The sequence below is a fragment of the Megascapheus bottae genome, chromosome 2 (assembly GCF_031878675.1).
Source record: "Megascapheus bottae isolate mThoBot1 chromosome 2, mThoBot2.hap1, whole genome shotgun sequence".
NCBI lineage: Eukaryota > Metazoa > Chordata > Mammalia > Rodentia > Geomyidae > Megascapheus > Megascapheus bottae.
In genome coordinates this window covers 86,828,382-86,854,462 of record NC_143510.1, presented here as the reverse complement: position 1 = coordinate 86,854,462, position 26,081 = coordinate 86,828,382, and the positions used below count along the sequence as shown (strand labels likewise).

The following is a 26,081-nucleotide window of genomic DNA, read 5'->3' as shown; positions in this document are numbered from 1 at the left end:
AGAATTGTGCTTTTATGAAGAATCACACCCAAAAAAGCACAGACAAGAGGCGGTGGCTGGACTCAGGCCAGACCTGCCTCCCTGACAGAGACCAAGGCAGAGAGGTGATGGCAGTTGTGCATCCTGGGAGCCAGTATGATAAAAGTACCACTTGGGAGACAGCCAACCAGCTCTGCAAACAGCTTGGTACTGGCACAAGAACAGGCCTGAAGACCAATGGAATAGAACTGAAGACCCAGATATTAAACCACAGACCTATGGCCACCTAATCTTTGACAAGGGAGCCAAAAAAATAGAATGGAAGAAAGACAGCCTCTTCAACAAGTTGTGCTGGCAGAACTGGTTAAGCACTTGCAGAAAACTAAAGTTGGATCCTTCTTTGTCACCATGCACTAGAATTAACTTCAAATGGATCAAAGACCTGGAGGTAAAAGCTGACAAACTGAAAACTTGACAAGAAGGAATGGGAGATACACTAGGCCTCCTTGGCACAGGTCGAAACTTTCTTAATAAGGACCAAAAATCACAACAAATCAGAGAAAGGCTGGATAAGTGGAAATGCATTAAACTGCAGAGCTTTTGTATGGCAAAGGACATAGCTAGTAAATTAATTAGGAAGCCTACAGAGTGGGAGAAGATCTTCACCAACCAAACAACGGACAAAGGCCTCATATCTAAAATATATCAACAACTCAAAAAATTCAATCACTCCAAAACTAATCTCCAAAGTAACAACCATCCCATTAAAAAATGGGCCAGAGACTTAAAGAGAGTCTTTTCTGAAGAAGAAACAAAAATGGCCTATAGACACATGAAGAAATGCTCAACATCTCTGGTCATAAAAGAAATGCAAATCAAAACAACTCTAAGATTCCATCTCACTCCAGTTAGAATGGCCAGGATCAGGAAAACGAATAATAACAGATGCTGGAGGGGATGTGGCCAGGAAGGATCACTACTACACTGTTGGTGGGAGTGCAAACTCATTCAACCACTATGGAAAGCAGTGTGGCAGTGCCTCAAAAGGCTAAACATAGAACTCCCCTATGACCCAGCAATTCCACTACTTGGCATTTACCCAACCATCCAGAATCTAGGGTATACTAAATCCACTAGCACAACAATGTTCAATGCAGCATTATTCACCATAGCAAAGATATGGAACCAACCTAGATGTCCCTCAGTTGATAAGTGGATCAACAAGTTGTGGTATTTGTACACAATGGAATTCTATGCTGCTGTCAGAAAAAACGACATTGCCCCATTTGTTAGGAAATGGAAAGACTTAGAAAAGATCATATTAAGTGAAGTAAGACAGACTCAAAGGAACTTAGGCTCAATGGTTTCCCTCATTTGTCATAATCAGTAGAAACCTTGGGCTCTACTAGCAGAGATCTGCAAGAGAGCAAAACCTTGATACATAAGGCCATATAGTATGAAGCTAATTGAAAGGACCTCCAGGATATTGAAACAAAAGCCATATAACGAATGATTGTTGTCCTTAATGTACTATGTTGTCTCTCATCTCCTTTGCTGTCCCTTGGTTATCTCATATTGTTACAGTACCTCACTTTGTTATCTGATATATTGAATTTATTTGTATTTGGTTATTTGAAATTTGATAGGGAAGGGGGGAAAACCAAGATGGGGGGGGCTGTGGTGGGGAGGGTAAAGAGTACCAAGACATGTGATAGGGTATCAATGTATGTGAATTAATGCACCTTCTATATGGCAAATATCATATAACCCTTATATTAATTACAATAAAAAATATAAAAAAAGAACATCAAAGATCACAGAAGGAAGAAGACAAAAATCATTATTGGAGATTGAACAGGAGTTTTTCAAACCATAAATTAAGTTAGGTTGTCTCAGGTACTTAGTAAGGGAGACGTGGTTTTGAATCTTGGCAGGTGGACTCATCGTCTGGCACTTTATTCGACACTGGATTCTTTTCAAAGCCTCAGGCCTGGTTGCTCTGGGGCAAGATGTGCCTCAGGACCCCTCAGCATCCTGAGATTTCTACTGATGAGAATCACAACTCCAAACCCCCTCATAGGCTCCGAGGAGCATCCTGGAATCTCATCCCCGCTGATGATGGTGGCATATGATAATGGTGGTCTAGATATGTTGGCAGCCTGATCCTTGCTACTGCCAGCTGTGGCCCTAACCCTGGAAAGAGATGTTCTTTCTTTTTAGATGGATCCTGTTCCTGAGATAGGAGTAGAAACATGGCTTCCCAATAGCAAGACATCTGCCAATGATTATACCTCTCTAAACCTCAGTTTCCTTTCAGAAAGATTTAAAAAATTAAAAAGCAGCACAGTACAACCCTCCTGGGGGTGTTTGAGGCCATCTCTGAACTGCTGCATGATAAGAACAGATCTCGGGGCCTGGAGCAGCTGCTCACAGAGGGGCTTTCCTGATACGTGCACTGTTCCAGTACACTTAATGCACCATGGTGCATATTCCCTACATGGTGCATTAAGGAGCTCATTGCTGAGTTAGTGTCACAAATTCTTGCTCAAGTGTTAAAAGCCATCCCGTCCAGTCTTCTTTTATAGAAGTAGGTGATGACCTGACTACCATCACCCGAAGACCTTCAAACCTGCCATGCACAAAGTCCTCATTCAAGAAAAATCCCAGCCAACCCCAGAGAGAAATTGCTTCAGTGAGACTTGAGGTGCTAACTAGGCTGGATGATAAGTTACATATAGAGATCCGTCCAGAGGGCAGAAATTGGTGTTTTTCTCCCCAGTGTGTCCAAAGTATTTGACAAAGCATGGTGTAGAGTAGAGGTTCAAGAAGTCCCTGCTAGATGACAGCCATGCCATGCAAGGTCTCACTGAACCCACCCAGCACCTGGAAGCTTCTCCCCAGAAAAAAAGCTCATTTCTCAGTCACAGCTGAGAATCAGCCACAACTCTCCATGAACGCATCAGCCCTTCACAGCCTTCCACAATGACACAGATTCAGATTTCAGTTAGAGGAATGAGCCTCAGCCCTAGACATCAGGAAGGGTGGAGTCTTCCCCTGTGCATGAAATCAGGGCTGGGCAGTGAATATGCTGGGGTGGGTGTCTCTGATCAAGAACTGAAATCCCCCCCCCCAGGAAACAAATTGTGTGACCATTATGTGAGTCCATGACCCACTCTAGGACCATGCTGTATACACCTGGAACATAAGCCTGGTTAAGAGTCCCATGAAGACCTGGGGTGGAGACAGTATCACCAGGTATCAGTGAAGAAAATGGGAACTCCAGACTTCACTCACAGGAACTTGACAAGGATAAACTAGATAGGATTTGAAGCAAGTGAGACTTATATAAAGGTTTAGAGAACAAAGCAGCAGGCAAGTCCAAGAGGCATTGAGCTTCAAGTCAGAGTCAGAGTCCTAGGCCTTCTACTGACCATGTGTGACAGCATTACAGTCCCCTCCCTCATGTACAGGTAGATGGTTCCAGAGGAATGACTAAGAGCTCATGGCTCATCGAAGTTGGAGTGTTTGGAACTAGAGCTGAAAAACTAAAGCAGAAGCTGTGAAACATGCAAGCTAAGAACCAGCCCTATGCAACCTATTCAGGGTTGTTTGAATACCCTTTTGTGTGCGTCATCTCAGGAGATGTTTTATTATTCTATGCCTGCTAGCCAGGGGCACCTGAGGCCAGGGAACAGCTCTTTCAGGATGTCTAGCAAATGCTAATGTGATACCATATGTTTTTCTTATTATAGACATCCTGGCCTGCACTGAATGTACTATTAAAGGCTTTTCTATTGGAAACCAGCTTATTAGAATAAATAGGAGGTTGGGAGGGCATGGTTTTGTTCTCTGCTATACTCAAGACTCCCTCTGGTTTTAACATTTTAATATTGAACAAGTGGCATAAACACAGCTGGTTTGATGTCAGCAGTAATGGGCAGTCTTCCGCTGAGTATCCAGGAATTTTCATGGGGTATACAAAGGAGCCTTCATAGAAGGCACCTTACAGATCAAGGTGACAGCTATCTGCTCTTGGGCTTTACCTGGAGAGGTTAGTCAGTCAATACCCACCTCTGCTGCATCCTACAACAGCCTATCACATACAGGCTAGGATGACCAGTGGTGATAATATTTATCATTAACTCATCCAGCCATTTATTCATCTATTTGCAGTGTACTGGATCCCAACAGCATTTTAAACAGCATTTTAAACATGAAAGCACAAAGTCTGCAAAATGTGTGCCTTCAAATGTTGCTGGGTTAGATAAGCAGAATTGAAGGGTAAAAGATACTGGAAGGGGAGAAAAAAGATCAGATAGAAACCTGCTAAGGTAGTCCTGAAAGATGAAGAGACATATGGATGGTTAGAGCATGGGCCTTTGGTTATAGTGAGACTATGAAGAGAGAAAGGTGTCAAGACAGATTCAGATATGGCTGGCTTCATGGACAAGTTAAGTCTCTACAGGGCTAACATTTTTTTCAGAGGAGGGGCATACCATTATGTAACAGAAAAGGATGGTGGATTTGATTTGGGTCAGCTTGAGTTGAAGATTGTAATTGAGCAGTCAGTGGAAGATGGCAAGCTGCTGGTGGTCTGAAGAATAAGAAGAGATGGGTAGAAGGAGGTCTGGCCTGTCGGGGGAGTATCATATTAGATCTCCTCATCAGTTGATAAAAAGTACAGCAAAAATAAAAAAGCACTAATGGAGCAAGCCCAGATTTCTGGCATAGATGGAGAAGAATGGACAGAATGTCCAGTGGGAGACTGGGGTCACAGATATTAAAGGCTGTGGACAACAGGTCAGGATTGGAAGGCACTGAGATCAAATCTCGCAGAGTCCAGTCTAGGGTTGATGTTAGACCTTGGGTAGGAAAACCTGGATATAAGCAATGACCATCAGAAAGGAGGAAGAGAAATGCCTTATATGAGTCTCTAGGAGGAGCCAGGCAATTGGTATGTCAGGCACACACATACCTGGAAGAGGTAGGCCTTTTAAGTGCAAATGGAGTCTCAGAGTGGTTACACATGGCCAGTGCATTCTGAAGTAAGACATAGCCAGGTACTGGCAGCTCACTCCTTTAATCCTTGCTGTTCAGGAGGCTGAGATCTGAGGATCACTGTTCGAAGTCAGCCTGGGCAAGAAAGTCCAGGAGACTCTTACCTCAAATTATCTACCCCATAAAGCTGGAAGTGGAGCTGTGACTTAAATGGCACCAGCCTTGAGCAAAAGGTAAGTGAAAGCTCAAGGCCCTGGTTCAGGCCCTAGTACTGACACCAGGAAAAAAAAAAAAAAAACAAAACAAAACTGACCATGCTCCTTCTTCACACCTAGGGCTCAGATATTGAACTTGACCTCCTCATAGCATTTGTACCATGTAGAGTCAGCATGGCTTCCTGCTGCTTGGATCCTACCTACTGAACAACAGCAACTCTGCCTGGAGCCAGAAGCTGCAGAAGGCTGGAGAAAAGGGAGTTGCTAGCCCAGAGCCATCCGTCTCCTGGCTGGTGACACCAGTACCAGAGCTCCAGCAGACTAGCAAGCTTGTTCAATCTTGTCTGACTGTTAGTGATGATGTATGAATAAGCAAAGAAGACAGCTTCATTTTCATAAGTTCACTTGTGCCAAGAGTAAGGAAGATGGAGAACAGTGCACTTAATCATAACCACAGGACTAGCATGGGAAAACAATGACGGAGCTTTTTCTGTTAGTCACGGTGTTTTATTATAATAATGCCTAAGAAGATGAGACAGGCAGTGAGGAAGGCACAGTGAGTCAGGATGGCGTGTCAACACCATGTCAGTGCCCCCGTAGCATCCCCTGAGATTGTATGTCTCTGTGTGATGGCAGGTGGAAGAGTCCCTTGCATAATCAAGGTGAAGGTTTTGAACTTGGAACTCTTGAGACCAGGATTTAGATGCCACTTACTGCTGAACTGTAATGGTTGTGTCATCCACACTGTCACCAGGGAATAAAAATGACCTCTATTTGTAGATGACTAATACTAGATAGCACCCTTACCAGAAAATCTTGGAGGGGAAGTTGAAAGTCTGTGTGGGAGATGGACAACCTGAAATGCTGCAAGGAACAAAATAGATGACTTTAGGGGTGACATCTAATGCCAAACAAGCATCACTGAGCTGCACACAAAATCGGTTGTTCTCTGTTTTCCATTCTTCCAACTTTATCAGTGTTTCTGTCATTGTAGGCATCAGGTTGTTTCATAATTGTTTACCTTTCTCCTCTTCTGCCTCTAGGGCAAGGACTATATTTTGACTTTGATTCCTTAGTATTTTGTGTGCTGCTTGAGATGAAGTGAATGTCAATCAATATGAAGCTGAACCAAAGCTTTGACAGGGAAAGGACCATATCTACTCAGGAGGAAAGAAGATGGGGCAAAACAAGGGGCAGGGGAATTCTAGGTATAATGACAGGAGCAAATACCTACTGAACACCTATTTTCTAGGTACTCTCAGTGGTATTGTTTGAATCATCGGTGAACACAGCTTCCTTTTCCTAACATTAATTTGTACCTAGCCCACAGGGGGAAAAAAAAATCTCATTCTGAAGTATCTATTCTTTAACACCGTTTCACAAATGAATGGAGAACAGACAAACACAGAGACCTTAAGTCTCTGATCCAGAGCTCTACAGTTAGGAAGTAGAGATGTAAAGATTTGATCAAAGGCCATCTGGCTCTGAGTTCATTTTCCTGATCACATTAATGAGCGTAGGAAATATAGCTCTGGAGACCCCATTGAAATCTGCTGGCTTATGACCTAAAATTAGATAACTCGTGACTTTCTTGCATAGCAGGGGTTCCTGCAGGTGAATCTCACCCTTTACTGAAGAAGTGGAAAAAACGTCCTGTCTCCAGTCAGTAATTCTTCCTCTTCAGAGTGCATCTCAGTTACCCAGGAAGCTGTTTTTAAATGCCATGTAGACCGCTGGGGACAGAATACATATGTAAACATGTTGGATGAGAGCCACAATAGGACACTTTAGGGACCGCTACCTGGACTTTGCCATTGTCCACATCACTCAGAAAGCACTTCCAGTGTACCCAGCTGCATGGAAGTACATTGACATTGGTGAATGGAAGAGCGCAGCTTCACAAATGCAGGGGGCATTCACACAAGATAACCTTAGTGAGATCCCCAGTCAAGACAGAATTGCCCACCGGACTACTTTTCCCTCTTTGGTTTTTTTATTTATTATCTTTAGTTCATAAAGGGGCATCAACTCAACATGTCAGTTCATGCATGGTATTCACCATGCATCTTGACCGGTGGTGCCATCCCCTTTAAACCCATTTCTAAAGCATACATTTGTTGAGTTCTCACACATTTGTTGTGTGAGAGAGATACTACATAGGACATGCGATGTCAGAAATGAGTATGTATAAATGGATATGTCTGAATAGGATTCCCTTAACCTTTAAAAGGTTGGATATACCAATAGGATGTACTGACCAGAGTTGTCTGCCATCTAATGCAGTAGTGAAGGTAAGATGGGATTTTGACTTGGAGTTCTACATGCTAGAGTTCGTGAAAGCACTGTGAGAGATAATCAGTGGTCCCTGTAGTTCCTGCATGGAGGGCATCTAAATGAGAAAGAAAATGAGGCTGGAAGCAACATTACCATGTGTTTTTGTTGGGCAGGACCAACATGTGGCTAAGAAGAGGCTTTTCTAAAGTAGTAGTTTAAGACAAAAGAAAATTCACACACATGATGTCAGCCACAAAATTTAGATTTCAGAGGTAGGTGAAGTTGAACATACTTGAGATTCTGATGATCATCTTAAACACAATGAGAGATTATTTCCATTTGGTAGTATGTGACACCTATGATCATGCCAAATAGATTGCAATGCCAGTCTAGGGTCCTTAGTAATTATGAGCCATCTGTCTCCCCCAGAAACACTTCTCCTCTGCATCCTGTCCTCACCATCCTACCTCATCCTCAGATGAGGGATGTAGCAGGGTTGTCACACAGTCAGTACTGGGCATCTACTTCTCAGCTCAGAGTGTCTTCCCTTTTGGGTCTATTGTTTTTACAGAACCATCCCAAGCAAGTTGGGTATAAAACTGATTGGCTCTTGAACTCTCTGAATTAGAGATATATTTGTCTGAGGGATTCTACAAGTTTTGGATGTGATCATATACGATGACAAAATGGGTGGTAGGTAGTATTTTTCCTATGCTTCTAATTTATGTATTTGTGCTGGATTGATGATTTAGATAGGAGCTCTATAAATTGATCAGATAAATTACACCAAACTTACACACCATCGTTTCAGGGAGCTGTCATCGTACCAAGAAGGTCCTATATCACCCAGTGTGGTATTCTAAGAAAACTGCTGTGTTTTCTTAACATGTTGCTGGGCTCTGACACGACAAGAAAGTACTTTATTTTCCAGAGTGGCCCAAGAGTTTCACTCTGAAAGGCATCAGTTAACTTTGGTAGGCAACAGTGATTACTTATACAACCATTAGTTATTAGTTATTTAGACTCAGTTTCCCTCTCTGTCATATATAGATTTATGCTGTGTTCTTCAAACTTTGGTTGCAAGGGTAAGCAGTAATACATTGAAACAGTAGAAAAAATTGGGTGTCAAAAAAAATAGAATGGAAGAAAGACAGCCTCTTCAACAAGTGGTGCTGGTAGAACTGGTTAAGCACCTGTAGACAACTAACGTTGGATCCTTCTTTGTCACCCTACACCAGGATTAACTCCAAGTACATCAAAGACCTAGAGGTAAAAGCAGATACACTGAACTAGAAAGCCTACAGAATGGGAGAAGGTCTTCACTAACCATACAACAGACAAAGGCCTCATATCTAAAATATATCAACAGCTCAAAAAATTGAATCACTCCAAAACTAATCTCCAAAGAAACAACCATCCCATTAAAAGATGGGTTTAAAGAGAGTCTTAAAGACTTAAAGAGAGTCTTCTCTGAAGAAGAAACAAAAATGGCCTATAGACACATGAAGAAATGCTCAACATCTCTGGCCATAAAAGAAATGCAAACCAAAACAACTCCCAAGATTCCACCTCACTCCAGTTAGAATGGCCAGGATCAAGAAATCTAATAACAACAAATGTTGGAGGGGTTGTAGCCAGGAGGGATCACTACTACACTGTTGGTGGGAGTGAAAACTCATTCAACCACTATGGAAAGCAGTATGGCAGTTCCTCAAAAGACTAAACATAGAGCTCCCCTATGACCCAGCAATTCCACTACTTGGCATTTACCCAATCATCCAGAAACAAGGACATACTAAACCCACTAGCACAGCAATGTTCACTGCAGCACTATTTACCATAGTAAATCTGGAACCAACCCAGATGCCCCTGTTGATGAGTGGATCAACAAGATGTGATATTTATACATAATAGAATGCTATGCTGCTGTCAGAGAACGACATTGCCCCATTTGTAAGGAAATGGAAAGAATTAGAAAAAAATCATATTAAGTGAAGCCAGACTCAAAGGAACATAGGCTCAATAGTCTCCCTCATTTGTCATAATCAGTAGAAACCTTGGGCTTTCCTAGCAGAGATTTACAATAGAACAAAATCTAGATACATAGGCCATATAGTATGATGCTAAATGGAAGGACCTCCAGGATATAGAATCAAAAGCCATATAATGAGTGATTGCTGTCCTTAATGTACTATGTTATCTCTCATCTCTTTTGCTGTCCCTTGGTTATCTCATATTGTTACAGTAGTTCACCTTATCTGATATATTGTATATATGCATATTTGGTTATTTGAAATAGGATAGGGAAGGGGGGAAAACAAGATGGGGAGTGGGGATGGGGAGGGAGGGAAATGGGGACCAAGACATGAGCTTTCTCAATGATACCCTTTGGTATCAATGTATGTGAAGTAATGCACCTTCTATCTGGTGAATATAATGTAACCCTTTTATTAATTACAATAAAAAATATATGGAAAAAAAGAATTGCGTGTCAGATGATTGTAGATCGATATACTAGTTCCATCAGCGGTTGTGAAAACCAGCACGCTGATGTCTCATTTCCTAGTTGGTTTACATGGCATTGATGATAGCCCTAGGAGAGTGTCTTTTACCAGTGTTATTTATATACTGGAAGTGGGTAAGGAAAGCCTGGTAGGTCCAATGCTCTACCCAGACTTAGTCGCCCCCACATCCCAGAGACAACCTAAAAGATGGACTTGAAGCCTGATTGTTGAGAGATGCTGCATTTCACTAGAGATGAGGCCAACATCAAAGCCCAGCTCTGAGGAGAGATGAGCAATTATCCCTTTAGACCACACTCCTGAACTGATATGATGCTTGTTGGCATAGACAGATATATTTTAGAGGAAAGAGGGAGTATAAAGACACATATGTACCATAAGTTTCTGCTCACAGGATGGCTCTTGTCTATGAACTTTCCTCAAACATGGATCATTTCCTCTTCTCTGATGAAAAATTAGTCTTAGACCATACTTAGAAAAGGCTGATCAATTAATGCACAATGGGAACTGTTAGAACTGGAATATTTGGGCATGTGATATGTTGGCACATGGCATCTGATAGGACTCTAGATTTGTCACAGAGAAACTAGATGACCTTGGATAGGGTAAGTGACTAATCTGGCCTACCATCTCTTCTCTACCAAATAAGAGTAATAAAAACAATTGCCTAATTGTGTGAATGAACTATGTCCATGCAAGTTAAACATTAGGGTCAGACTCTTAAAGCTCTCGGAATGAAAGCTGCTGTCGTCCTGATGTGCCATGATTACATCCAGTGTTCAGTACTCCCTGGCCTGAAATCTCAGCTTCAACTTCTAAAACATCTGTGTTCTCTACTTCACAGGGCAGCAGGTGCTGGGCTTGGTAGAGAACCAGAGTGACTGGTACCTTGGAAACCTATGGAAAAATCACCGCCCATGGCCAGCCCTTGGAAGGGGCTACAACACAGGTAAACCAAACCATAAGACTGGTATGGGCAAGGGTTATATAAAAGGTGACAAGGTGATCAATTATCCTTCAAGGAGGGGACATTGACAGTGATACGTTTTTCTCAGTCTCAAGTCATGTATATTTTAGGTATGCAGGGGATTTTGCTCCCTGCAGGTATCAGGATTCATCTTGCCACATACTTCCATGTATAAGCTGAGAAAGAAGCAGAAGTAATGGCCCTTTAAGCCCCTGCTCATAGCTCATAGACAAAAGTATGTCATGTGCCTTCCCGTGTTCAAAAAGTACAAGCAAGTACACCATACCTTACACCTGGCAGATAGCATAGTTCTCAAACAGCATGTGTCAGATTCAAATTCTACCTTGTTCCCTAGCTCCGATCTTGCTTCTCCTCTTTTGGTATCATTCATTCAACAACTGCCTGAATGCTAAGTGGGCATGAAGGCCCACACTACATGTGTCAGACACAACAGGCTCATAGAACGAACAATGTCTGTGTGGGACATACCCTCTGGATTCATCTCTTCTCCCCTTTCATCCTCACTGCTACACCAGTAGTCTCCTGCCCTCAAAGGATGCAGACTTAGTCTTTGTCCAGAGCAGTAGAGCTCAGGGAACGGTGATATGGGTGAAGCAAGGAAGAGCTGGAACCCAGTGTATGAGACCAGCAGGTGTGTTGGGTTAGGGCAGGTGTCTTAGGACAGCATCACCTGAAGATGCCATGTAGAGCCTACCCTAAAGTCTAAGTCCAATCCTAAGTGAAAAGAGCCAAAAGTCATCTCTGAGAGCTGATGAGTCAGACTCCAGAAAGGACAAAGGATGCCAGCTTTCAGAGGTAAGGTCAGAATAGAGGTCAAAACTGGAGGAGGAAAAAGAAAGAAAGCCCAGTTTCACACCCTGCCCAGCCAGATGTGACAGCCAGGGAGCCCTATATTGAAGGCCAATCTTGAAGATGGGTGTTGTGCCTTAACTGGCAGTTGCCATTGACATCAAGCATGTCAGGCTATCTGTAGCCACCACCCTTCTCAGATACACAGCTTTTGCTGGAGTCCATTGCTTTCCCACCACTGTACTGATATTAACGCTTTAGTCGCTGGGTAGTAGGCAAGTGCGAGGATTCCCTGTGAGGGGTCAGGGCAGTGGGGAACTGAGGAGGAATAGAACCATAACTCTTTCAGTAGTAGCAAGGAGGGAAGTATTTTGACAGTTAACAAGTTAAGCAGAGCCTCTACCTACCAACTAGGTATTATTAGCCAGGCACTGTATGTGTTAATCTCATCTGATCCTCACACTGAACCCAGGAGACAGGTGCTGTTCTTATCTGTATTTTGCACAAGAGGAATCTTGCGCTCAAAGTTTTCAAGGCTGCAACCTTAAAAAGTAAGAGAGCCTGCGGTGTTAACTACTCATCTTCCTTATTTGTGCTTGAATGGCATCAGTGTCAACGACTTTTGTTTTGGATTTTTAAAACAGGGTCTCTCTTTTATTCAGGCTAGCTTCAAACTCACAATCCTCCTACCTCTGCCTCTCAAATGTGAGATTCCAGGAATATGCTACATTATACATGCTACATACCCTATTTTTTTTTAAACGGAGAACCTTGAACCTTACCTTGAAGAGCCTGCTCTGGCAAAACATGTCATACTTAACCAGCTCACTGAGGAGCTATTTACACAGTGTATTTAAGGTTGGACCCTGGGTGAGCCGTACCCCATTATGGGCCAAAGAGAAGGCTCTGTGCACTTTCCTTTGGGAATCAAATCATCTGTCACATTGACTTCCAGACTTCTAGAGAGCCAGAGACTCTCATGTTCATGGGCAGGAGCAGAGAATTCTCAGACACACCCTAGTCTGCATTTTTACTTCTTTTCCTTTGAAACATATGGTTATAGAAAATGTCACATGGAGATATACTACCCTGCCTTGAGGATGCAGTATAAAGGTCACAGTTATCTGCATAAAACAAAACTCATAGGTCATCAATCCAAGCTTACAGGGAGAAGGACAGCATGCCCCCCCACCAGAGAATTTATTATGATAAAAATGACATATCCTCTGTTACCCCTCTACGTTTGTTACAGAATGCAAAGACAGGAGACACACCAGGATTTAAACCATTTCAGCTCCCAACTGATAGGCCCTGAGAGTGCTGGTACTTAAATTACAGAGCAGATTAGGAAATCCCAGTTACCAGTGATAGGTCCACTGGGAAATTAGAGACACCAAATGATCATTAAGAGAGTGTTCAGGTAACACTGTAATGAAATGGCTTTCACAGTGAGAATTTGTTATTGTACAGTTTCATGGAAATTGAGAGGTTGGCAGGAAGAAACCTTCACCCTAAACCCCAGCCATCTACAGACTCCACAGAGGGTCTCTCCAACAAAGCCCCCTGGGTGAACTCTAGCACATCAAGGCCAGAATTGTAGCCATATGAGCTTGGTCGTGTAGCTCCACCTCCTCAGACCTTGTAAGCTGAGATAGCAACTTTTTTTTTTTTTTGTCAGTCCTGGGCTTGAGTTCAGGGCCTGAGCAATGTCCTTGGACTTTCTCAAGGCTAGAGCTCTACCACTTGAGCCTCAGCACCACTTCTGGCTTTTTTCTATGTATGTGGTACCAAGGAATCGAACCCGGGTCTTCATGCATGCTAGGCAAGCACTTTAACCACTAGGCCAAACTCCCGGCCCCGAGATAGCAATACTCTTACTATGTAAGAGTCATCAACTAACAGGGACACTTGCCTAAGGTGACCAACTTGGCACAAAACAAGTATGCAATACATCTTAGTCTTTGACACCTTGTCTCTTTCTACTACTTATCTGATCAAAACATTGGGCCCCCTTTAAAATAGTGGATACATGATTCACTGGGATTTGCTTCAGTCAACTAGGTTCCTAGTGTTTCATTTACCCAGACATCATACAGTACCTTTTCCCTCTACCTAGAAAAAAGCTTTTCATAGTTTACGATTTCCTAACTATGTTGTACTTTGAAAAATTCCCAGAAAAAGCATGAGACATCTGAGTTAGGATATCTGCCTTCTAGACCCGTTGTTTTAAACTTTATCCAATGTGGTGAATCTAGGATTCTTCGTCTGTTACATTTCAAAAATTGGTTGTAGTTTTTTCTTCTCCTGAATAATTCAGATTTGGCTGTGCTTGTGAAATGTACCTGCTATGCGCCAGACTCTTCCCAAGCACCTTAGCACGCATGAAGGTTCATTCGTACAATTACCTGGTGATACAGAGATTCTCCTTAAGATACCCAGCCAAGTTCCCACTTCACCGTCTGCTTTTACAAAGCCCAAAGGACCTTAAAAGACTAAGGGAAATCTGCTTTTCATCTCCCCTCTGTTCTTACTGGAACTGTTTACAATGTATTTCCATCCAAATAAAGTTAACTGAGCCAGAACAGCTGTGAATGACCAGGCAGGCCCCAGCACAGAGCTTGTAACTATTCAGGTGGATTAAACAGTACCTCCCACATCCTTGCACGGAAGTGGTCCATTCCCAGCCACTGTCCATGTGTCAGCCTAGGTGCAAGAAGCTATCATTCACTCAACATTTAGCTGTCAGAGGGGCTTTCAACAAAGAAGAAAAGGAAAGAAAACATACACACACACACACACACACACACACACACACACACACACACATTTGGATGGGCTCATTAAGATTCAACACATGTCATCTCATAAAGCCGATGGATGAATAGCTAACAAATAAACAGCAGCAAAGTCAAGAAGAGGAAGGAGGGCTGAGAGCAGTAAAAGATGAAGGGTGATGTCAGGAATGCCAGGCCAGTAAAAAGGACATGGAAAGTTCAAGTTCACAGGAAGATTTGCTTGGGTAGGATCCCCAACATTACTCAAGGAGGAAGTTTATCCTAGGAAGAAGGGCATACATAAGATTAGCCAGAGGATATGCTTTTAAAAATAAAATGTATCATGTTCCTTTCAGTCCTCAAATTAGGCCAGAGACAGGCAGGTAGAGACCTGATCCTCCAGGGAGAGGATAAAAACTTCTCTAGCAATTCCCTATCTGTAAGAACTATGAAATTGGGACACTCAAGGACTGGCTCACCTCTGTGGCTAGAGAAAACTCTAGGCTGTGCATATGTGAGAAGTGATATGAGATAAAAGTCAGACACTAAGGTGAAATCCCTGGCAGAGATTCAAAAGAAGAAAACAGTTGACAATTTGCCAAAGAACTACAAAACTCATAGCTCTAACAGGAAGAGCAGAAGTATCCGCTGGAGCTTGATACAGCCTCTGCCTCTGGCATCCAGTGTTTCCAGACACTGACCAAATCTCATCATGTCTTTGAGTCTTAATTGCCTCTTCTGCCAAAAATTCAAATTCCTTCATCCTTTGAAAGAACATTCCAATTTGGGTTGTTGCAATCTGTAATTATTGCATCCAAGGATGTTAGACTTGAATATAGTTCAGTGATTCATTTAGTACATACTACTAAAAAAATATCATTCTGACAAGGTTAGAGTAAAGGAGTATTACCAAACACCTTCCCTCAAAACAGCTTATACTGTAGTCCATAAGCATTTGCCATAGACACAGATAAACTTAGCATGATATGAGCCTTTCCGATAATTAAGATTCATAGCTGAACTGAAGCACTACAGTAACCCTGGACCAGCATTTCCTCAGCTAATTCCAGTAAGCATTGCAAGAAATGTCAGTGCATGTTTACAAACGGTGAACCAGGAAGGTTAAGAAGTTCACATTCTCTCAGAGATTCATAGGATACATGTTGGCATACGACAGTTCCTATAAAGTCCAGAAGTAAAGGAAGCTGGAAAGCAGAGAAGCAAGCATTTCACACTTTTACCCGATCCCAGATTTAGGTTAAAAACTGGGGCATGAAGGGGCTGGTCTAATTCTAATAGTGAGGATAAGGAACGTCCATGTTTAAGCTCTGGGTTCTAGGCTCTTTGCCCTGAAGTATTCAGAAGGGGTTCCCAATTGGAAGCTACTTGCCTTTCCTGACACCATGCTAAGTAGACACACCTGCCCTGTTTTAATCCTGAAGATACTTATTTCCATACTCTCTGGTAGGGACATAGACACTGTCTTACTCTCTTCAAGCTGCTGAGTCCGACATGCCATGGACTGGGTGGTTCAACTACAACCCAGGCCACTGCCTTAGTCACTTAGAATGTGTGTTTTCAGTGTCAGCTTCATTCCTTCACAAGGGAGGGGGAATTAGGACCCAAATGCTGTATGACTATTATTTTAAACATGATCCTGTATGGTTCTAGGACTTTGGAATTTAAGAACCTGCTCCTTGTCTCCTCAACTTTTACCACTACATTGCTTTTCAAATATAAATTGAACTTGAGTTTAACAGAAAAACTCCCTCTAACACTCCCATTCTCTATATCGAGTAGATTTGTGGAGCCTAGAGTATGTACTTTATATCTTATCTCTGGTGAGTTTTAGCCAATTTGGGCCAATCTCTGTATCATTTTGTTAGACTTGATTTTAGCTCTTAGAATAGGGTCTCCCACAGAAATAGTGAAAATGCCTTCTTTTCATTTTGTCAATAGCCTGGCCCATTTTTATAACATGTTTTGAGTGCCTCTTTTATAGTCCTAGAGTAAAATTCAAGTTTCATCTATATTTTATTATCTACAAATACATTTTTTGTGTGTGCTAGTACTAGGGATTGAACTCAGGGCCTGGGTATTGTCCCTTAGCTCTTATGCTGTACAACTTGATCCATGGCTTCATTGCTGTCTTTTTGTTTAGTGGTTAATTGGAAGTAAGAGTCTTACAGACATTCCTGCCCAAGATAGTTTTCAACTCTAATCCTCGGATCTCAGTATCCTCAGTAGCTAAGATTACAGGCCTGAGCTGCCAGCTCCTGGCTACAAATAAAAATTTTAGAAAAAAAATAAATGTAATGCCCTAGCTATATTGTAATGAAGAAAGAAAAAGAAATGTGTTAATCATAAAATGATATGTAAGAGACATGTAATGTCTCAGGCTTGGTTACAGCAGGCAATTTAATGAAATAGATACTTGTCTGCTTCAATTCAGTACAGAGTGGTCTTCACTGTCACGGGTACAAATGGTGTGGCTCTGACACTGGCCATCCAAATTGGCTGGAGTGATATGCCACCCTCTTTGAAGGTCATGAGTCCATTTGTTAAGCTCAGGCTCCACAAGTGCAAAGCCACTATGAGTTAAAGGTCTTTTTTGAGGTTGGCATTCGTAAATAAAGTAATGGTCCCTGCTCACAGGGAGTGTGCAACCAGCTAGATGTCTGTTTAGCAGCACTGCCATCTGGCTGCTTCTCTCCTCAGCCTTTATCTACATCTGTGTCCTTACCCAAAGCTTGTTCATCTCTGTATTCTGAACCATATCCTTCTCTGGCCTTGTTCTGCCTTGTTGGTTCACACATCCATCTACTCCTTCAACTTGAATTCCTTCAGTCTAAGAACAAACAATAGAGCCTTCTCTTTTGTGGTCACAACACTCCTAGTACCCTTGCTAATTTCCTTGTGTCACTCATCTCTGAGCCCCACTTCATTCCTCATTCCTATGTGAGATGGGGCTGGTTGTACTGTCAACCTCACAATGGATTGTTGAGGAAAACACATGGGATAATAGAGTATGTTTAATATATGAGTATAAAGCAAAAATACTCACCCACTACAGTATTGCCAGTATCCTTTAAGGGGCAGACTAAGGGGAGACAGGATGCCAGGCCTCCTCTCCTGTAGTACTGGTCTCCTGTGCACCTGTAGCTTGCCATTCTCTTTTTCTTACTAAGAGATAGTATGCTTATGCTCTGGGGTTGATCCCAGGCCTTGGTACTCAACGAAGAGCAGTAGGCAGCGAGCAGCCTTTTCTCCCTTTATCCTATCAAGACTATTAGTGCCCCAACCTTAGAGTGATTTCTGCAGAAAATTGGGTATTGTGTTATATTTCCATTTCTAGGAGGGGATCTGGGTCAGAGAACTATGGATATTACCATTTCCTTTTCCATTGATGCCAGAAGTTCAAAAACGGGACTAGACTATCAAGATGCCTTGACCTCTTGGTGCTCAACTCTTATCCACTTAGGGTGTTTGGGCTGATCACTTTCTTCCCCCAGGCTGGCCAGTCCTGAACTCATTCACTGGTTAGATATTTGCCATGCTTGTGTGATATGCCAGGTACCTGTCTGCATCCTAGAGAGGTTCTGTTCACAGGGAGGGTTACTTGTAATTGTGGGAGAGGAAATGTCTTCCTCCTGTGTTCCTGTAACATCTCCCTTTGGCATCCCACATTCATTCAGCTCCAGCTACCCTAATTCCTTAGCTGTCACTTAAACCCACCTATTGGAAAGCACGAGCCTTTCCATTTATACACTGTGACTTTCTTGCTATGCCCTCATCTCTGCCTATAGCATTAAATGCAATCTTACCTTCTATTGTGAAGATTTTCTTTTGGCTTTCCTGACTCTTTCCATGTAGTTATAAGCTCCACCAGAGTAGTAATTTTATCTAGTAATTTTCACTGCTCTATCTTATATACCTAGAATCCTACCTGGCATATAAATTAGGCATTAAGTCTATGGTATTGAATAAAATAAATAATTTTGGAAGAAGATGTTTTGAAGACAGTCCCATTTCTCACAGGAGTCCCATGGGAAATGTTATTTACTTGAGTGACATTGACAATCCCTGGAGAGACATTTGCTTATCATGACTAAGGAGACTGTTCTGGTATTTAGTGGGTAGAGGCCAGAGATGGTGCTAAACATCCTAAAGAACACAAGATAATCTACAGTGAAGACTCATCTAGTGTAAAATGTCAGTACTGCCTAGAATGAGAAACTCTGATATAAGGAAATTCCTACTAGGAAGGACTGTTTCTTCAAAGGAGGGTCTCTGCAAAGATGATATTTGAGCTCAGGATCTGAAGGAAGGGAAGGTAGCAACCTTGGTGAGAACTGGTATAAGAAAGATACAACTTGGGGCCGGGAGTTTGGCCTAGTGGTAGAGTGCTTGCCTAGCATGCACGAAGACCCGGGTTCGATTCCTCGGTACCACATACATAGGAAAAAAAGCCGTAAATGATGCTGAGGCTCAAGTGGTAGAGCTCTAGCCTTGAGAAAGTCCAAGGATAGTGCTCAGGCCCTGAGCTCAAGCCCAGGACTGGCCAAAAAAAAAAAAATTTATTGGATATATTTGTGTTTGGTTATTTGAAATTGGATAGGGAAGGGGGGAAAACAAGATGAGGGGTGGGGGTCGAGGGGAGGGAAATGGGAACCAAGACATGAGAAAGGGTATCAATGTATGTGAAGTAATGCGCCTTCTATCTGGCAAATATAATTTAACCCTTCTATTAATTACAGTAAAAATATTTGAAAAAAAAAAAGAAAGATATAACTTGAAGGGTTGTTGAGGTTGGGAGAAGCCCAAGCTCTGGATCCATCCTGTATTCATGGCTTACTCGGTGACAAAAATCCCGCCATCTTGTTTTTTCTTTTTTTTAGTGGGAGGTCAACTTTCTTCATTTGTAAGATGGAAAGAGTAATTCATACTCACAGTTTCTGGAAGGAATGCATGAATAGAAAATGCCTGGCACACAGTACTCACCCAGTATACAGTAGCTGAGACTCTTGGTGTAAGGTAGAATGGGAGACTGCATACCATGGGAAACACCTACCAGACTAGCAGTGAGGTAGTTGACAGGGTAGATCCTAGGTCTGAATTCTAAACAAGCAGTGCAGCTCTGTCCTGCAAGCAGGAAGTCTAAAACAATACAATTTCCTTCCTATATCTAGGAAGAAACCACGTAGGATACCCAGTCTCTCCCTTTTTTTATTGTCTTTATGTCTTGTTACAGGGCAAGTTCTGATCTTTCCAGGCTCTGACTGTAGCCTGTGGCAGCTAACACTGTGGAGCACCCACTGGCAGGCTAAAGGCACTCAATCCTACTCATTCCTTAAGCTTCACTAGATCCTCTTAACTCCCTTTGTACAACAGCCAGACAAGAGTCCCCATCTTGTCCCACCTCTAATTAACGCACTAAAGAGTTTTCGCAGCTGCATCCTGTAAAGATGTTAAGTTGCCTCCCTGCCCTTCCTCCCAGACCAAGTCCTCTGTTCCAGAAATGATGCTTACCATGGATTGCTTCCTCCTTCCTGAGATGCTGGCCCCAGAGAATGTATTTAACTCACCTCTTCCAGTGTATGACCTTAAGTGCAGGAAGTCTTCTCCTTGGCATCTCTCAGAAAGGCCTTTTCCCCCTGATCACTCATCCTTATGAATGATCCTATGTCCTAGGTAACTCTGCCCACAAAGTCTCATGGTCTTCCTGCTAAAGAAATCAAAAAGTTGCTGCATGTTGAACAGAAGGAAGACAAAGCAAAAAGAAAAACAAGAAAAAACACCAGATACCGAAGCAAAATTCCAACTGATCTGGGTCTGACCGGTGAAATAATATGGTCAGGTCATCTATGGAGGTATCATAACCCACCTCTGTGTTCTGTCCTGTGAATGGAGAGGAATCCAATATTGTCTTAATCCATCCAGAATCCTATATAACACTATATAGGACTCAATTCTGGAGGCTGGGAAGTCCAAGTGCCTAGTAGAGTCAGTGTCTGGGAAATGCCTGCTTTCTGGTTTGTGGCTGGTCTGTTCCACCTGTGTCTTCCCATAGTTGAAGAAATGGACTGGCTTTCTGAAGCCTCTGATAAGAGCAATAATTTCATTCATGAGTACTTTACCTTTAAGACCTCCTCACCTCTCAGAAGCCCCAAATAATAATAGCCATCACTTTGGAGGTTGGGATTCCATGTACAGATTTGAGAATATAGACATTCAAATCATAGAAAATATGAAAAAAATAAAGCCTTTCCTTACTGTTGTAGGGCTACAGACTTTCCTAAGCATCTGAACTAGATTTATGAGTCCTCATCAATCCCTTGTTTAGCAACTTGATACCCATTTACTCAGTGTGTCTTCATCCATTCTGTACTGCAGCTTTCCCTCCTCTTTTCTGCCTGAGCATTTATTCACTTCACACCCTTTTGTGATGGTGGTTAACTATAGGAACTGTGTTGTGTAACGGATTTCCAGAACTTAGCTCATTCTGCATAGCAGAAACTTTGTACCCATTGAGAAATAATTCTCCATTTTTCCCCTACCCTGAAAACAATTATTCTGTTCTGTACTTCTGTGTGTTGAACTATTTTAGATACTTCAAGATGAATGGAATCAAGCAGTGTTTGTCCTCCTGTGATTGGCTTACTTCATTTGACATAATAGAACGCTTATACACTGTTCCCGGGAAGGGAACGCAGCACAGCCCCTGTGAGGGACAATTAACTACAGAACTAGCATGTGATCCAGTAGTCCCAATTCTGTGCATATGGATTCAAAAGAACTGAAATTAGAGTAAAGAGATATCCTTTCCCTTAGCTTTAGTGCAGCATTATTTATAATAGCCAAGATAGATAAATAACTCAAATATCCATTTACAGTTGATAAAGAAAATGTGGTATATTCATGCAGATTCTGAAATGTAATTCACCCTCTGAAAGAAGGAAAGCTGCCATTTGGCAATTTGGCTGACATCTACCCATCAATGGGGGCTCATTGGGACTTGATGTCTGAGAGGACAGTGAGAAATTTCAGGGGGAAGTAGAGCTATCGTAAGGCATGTGTTTAAAGTATGTGCACTCAAGTGTACATAGTGTGGCACTTAGTAGGCACCTAAAATCTGGCTTTGTGTAGAACATAGCACTCCTTTAATTCCAGTGCTCAGGAATATGAGGCCAGGAGGATTGAAAGATCAGGTGAGCCTGGTAACATAGCAAGACCTCATCTCAAAAATAAAAACAAAATAAGGCTGAGGATGTAACTCAGTGCTACAGCTCTTACCTGGCATATGCAGAGCCTGGAATTAATCTTAGGTACCAAGAAAAAAAAAAAAAGGGTGAGTGGGCAGGAGGGAAGGAGGAAAAAAGAAAAGAGATAAGCAGTGGTGGGTTGCTTTAACCTTCTATTGTAGAATTCACCAGATACTAATGTACCTGCTTCTGGATTACTGACAGAGTGACATCTTAGAAAAATATATACCTTTTAGAAAAGAAAGTTTAACAATAATCTACATTCATAGTTATTGTAGGAGACAAGCAGTGCAAAAATGCAGGAATGTACTGAACTCTAACTCCCACCTGTTAAACACAACCACTACCTTAAAAAAAAAAATCAAATAGCTGGGTGCCAGTGGTTCACACCTGTAATCTTAACTACTTAGGAAGTTGAGATCTGAAGATCATGGTGCAAAGCCAGGCTAGACAAGAAAGTCCATGAGATTCTTATCTCCAATTAACCACCAGAAAAAAACAGGTTATGTGGTACCTAGGAATGGAACCCAGGTCTTCCTGCATGCTAGGCAAGCACTCTACCACTAGCCTAAACTCCCAGCCCCAAACTGAAGTATTTTTAAATTAGAACTCAGAACAGGCACAGCCAATTCATACATATAGTCAGAGTTCATCAGGAGGCTGAAGCCTGGAAGATCCAGTTCAAAGCCAGCCCAGGCAGAAAAGTCTGTGAGAATCCATCTCCAATCAGTAAATAAAGGCCAGGCTGAAGGTGTCTCTCCAGTGGTAGAGCAGCAACTGTGAGCAGGCTAGCTGAGTGATTGTGAGAGCTTGAGTTAAAGCCCTGTTACTAGCTAAAGAAGTATGCATGTAGTATGTGCACATATTTGTGTGGGGGTCTGTGTATGTGTAGAGAGTGATTTCATAGATAGATTGATTTATATCTATATATTAGATACATAGAATTCAGATAAACTATGTCTGATAGATGAACCATGTAAGTGAAATCATTAGATATCTTAAACTTGGCTTATTGTGCTTTTAATAAGAAAACCTGATATAGAGACTTTTCATGGGACTATAGCATGGCACAGACACTGTGGAGAACAGTATGTTTTGTTAGTCAAGCTCAGTATTTGCTAGTCACCTTTCTCTTTTATCCTCTTATGATTATTTAAATGGCCCTATGTGTCTATATGGTGGAAATCTTATATATGACTGTGGTACTATGCAGCTCTTCCCATCTTTGTTCAGTCATGTTGCATTGGGAGCTTGAAATCTACTGTGGTGAAAGTATTTATATTGTGGAAATTGGCAGACACTACAAATCAAAGATTTTTTTCCATGATGTTTCTAGAAAAAGTTGATAAACATTAACCAACACAGTATAGAGGTACAGTAATATATGAAGTAGCTTCTCTCTTCATATTCCCTGAATGAAGGCTGAGCTTAGTTTGTTGACATTTTGCCTTTTACATAGAAGATTCTCCTTCCTTCTATAGCTGCATCTTCTGAATTGTTGCATGTTCTGTTTACTTTAAAAATATTGGACATTTTTATGCTCAGTTCTCTCTGCATATGTTTTCTATTTGGTGAGCCATTTTTCATTTATTCCTTACTCATTTTTACTTAGTGTTTAAGTTTTCCTAACAGTTACAAGTAATATATTACACACATATCTTTATTGTTCACGTTTGTTTGCTTATGTGAGTATTGATGTATAATGGATTCTAATCAATGGTACCATCAAGGGTTGGGGTATTTTAAATGTTTGTAAATCAGAAAATGCCAAATGTGTTAGTTAGAAATCATTAACAATGACGTGTATGTGTCCATGTGCAGACCACATACATGCCTATACTGTGGCTTTAACTCAGGGCCTGGGCACAATCCCTTAGCTTCTTTTGTTGTTGTTCAAGTCTGGCACTCTACTGCTTATGCCAATTAGCTCTACTTCCAACATTTTAAAGATAAAGAGTCTCACACGTTTTTCTGCTTTTAACCTTAGTGTTAGGTCTGCCCAAGAGAACTGGCCCCTTCCCTTAGCTCTCTACCGATACTCCCTAGAAGTCCCAGCCCAGCACCTGTAACCCACACAACTGGCATGCCTGGGGACAGTGGGAGGTCCCCAAGCTCTGAAGCCATTTCCCCATCCTCTGAGGTCCCGCAACTTCTACTGGGGCCTCCACTGTGGCTATACTCCTTCCCTCTCTCCCCCTATATAATTTCCTCCCTCCATAATCCCTCTGGCTCTGCCTGACTCCATCTTGTGGGGCTGATGTTTGCTTTCTACCTCTTTCAATAAACCCGCTTCCCTTGAATCACATGGACTTTCCTTTCTACAACCCTTACACTTAGCTCTCAACCCCCTTAATAGCTAGGGTTGAAGGCCTGAGCCACCAGTGCCCCATGGAAGTAATATTTTCAATTAAACCATCTTAAAGTGGGATTGGAGCATGTGTCTTGGACTCAGTGTGCTTGTCTAGTACTGTGTCTTTACTGTAGAAAAGGCAGTCCTTAACAAAACAGCTACTTCACAGAATGCAACTTCACATTTTCTACCTAGGCAGATGGTCTGAGAATAAAAAGCTCAGGCCCTTGAAGCCATAAGTTACAGACCAGTGACCAAGTGAAGCAGAGCTATTTCCTGCTCTGGGGAACTCTGCCTGGCCCCAGCATTTCAGACTGGAGTTGAGTTGACCTGATCTAACCAGAACACACAGAGTGGCCCTTCTTGAAAATGATTCTGCAACACAATCCTGACCCATGCCAGATCAGGATTTTTCCATCCCTCTGGTCTTTAGGATTCCAAGAGCTAACAGGAGCTATGACCTTTTCATTACTCAGTCAACAGTGTGTTTTAGTTTGCAGTGAGAGGTAAGAAGGGAAAATGTGAACCTAAATCTTCCTGCCAGAGAGAAAATAACCTTGCATTCATTCAGTGCATTGTTTCCTTTAAGATATATTTATGATGGGAAGAGGCATCTGATTCCTTCTGGGGGCTCTTAGATGTGTGGTGTAGTCTCTGAGATGTGTGCTCTCAAGTATATTAGCTCCTGCAATCCCTATGCTACCAAGAAGCTGATAGAGGCTCGGTGGGGTTCATTGATTTCAGAAGTTAGTAGAGCCAGTAAATGATAAAGCCTAGACCTTAAGCTCACTGACTATTCTCTACTTGAGTCATCTTACAAGTAATTGATAGAGTAGTTTCTTAGCTTTGGGTACTTGTCCAGCTTCCTACCTGTCCAGTGTACAAGATTAGATAGCTGTGGTTGTCTTCGGAACTTGAACTCTGTATTTGACCTGATATTTTCATTCATTGGCTAGCATTCAAACAACTGATCTATTAATAATAATAACAGGCCATCCACTAAACTTAGAGCTCTGTTTGGCAATCATAGCTGCATTGGGGGATTCAATAAAAAAAAAAGTCCCAGTTCCCAGGGCTCCCCTCAAACCAATTTAGTCCACTGAAAATTCACCAAATTTCCAATTAGATAGGTATGACCTCTTTTCATTCCAGAGACAGCATTATAATGACAGCATTTATACCTGTTTTTTCTCTTATCACTTATACCCCACTTTCCTGACCCTCACCCTCCTCTTGGACTCCATAGCTACTTGAATTTGGTTACATTCATGCAGCACATGGACCATTAGCTATACAAAGTATAACACCCCATGCTAAGTCCTAGGAAGCTTGTGGTTGGGGAAAAAGAAGCCTGGCCACCAGTTACTATTAAGAATAAGTCTTCCAGGGCCAGGAGTTTGGCCTAGTGGTAGAGTGCTTGCCTAGCATGCACAAATACCCAGATTCAATACCTCGGTACCACATACATAGAAAAAAGCTGGAAGTGGTGCTGTGGCTCAAGTGGTAGAACTCTAGCCTTGAGGAAAGACCCAAGGACAGTGTTCAGGCTGTGAGCCCAAACCCAAGACTGGCCAAAAAAAAAAAAGACAAGTAAGACCTCCAGAAAGTTACAAGCTGCTTACAACACACAGCACACCAGTGGAGAAAGCCTGTGGGCTCCAGGAAAGAGAAGAGCAGCTGAATTAGACCAACAGGGAGCTCTCTCTATCTCTGTTTAGATACTGGCCCATTCTTAGGGCCTCCCCTCATGGCTGACAGAACACAGCTTAAAATGCCAGTGACATCATAGAGAGAGAGAGACTGGCCTCCGACTTAGTCTCATTGTGAGCTGTTCGCTGTCACCCACCATTATGCTTAAACAACCCCACTTGTCCCCCTGATCCCTCAATTGCTGCATCTCCTTTTAGAGTCTATTTGACATCTCACCACA

General features: G+C 42.1%; 1 protein-coding gene across 1 annotated transcript in view; it reads left to right on the top strand.

Moving 5' to 3' along the window:
* The window catches only part of Large1 (LARGE xylosyl- and glucuronyltransferase 1), a 449,296-nt gene that overhangs the window by 350,596 nt on the left and 72,619 nt on the right, over nt 1-26,081 (top strand). The window contains exon 8 of the mRNA XM_090328589.1: nt 10,833-10,937. Within this exon, the coding sequence (XP_090184715.1) occupies nt 10,833-10,937 (105 nt within the window). The remainder of the gene's footprint in view (nt 1-10,832; nt 10,938-26,081) is intronic.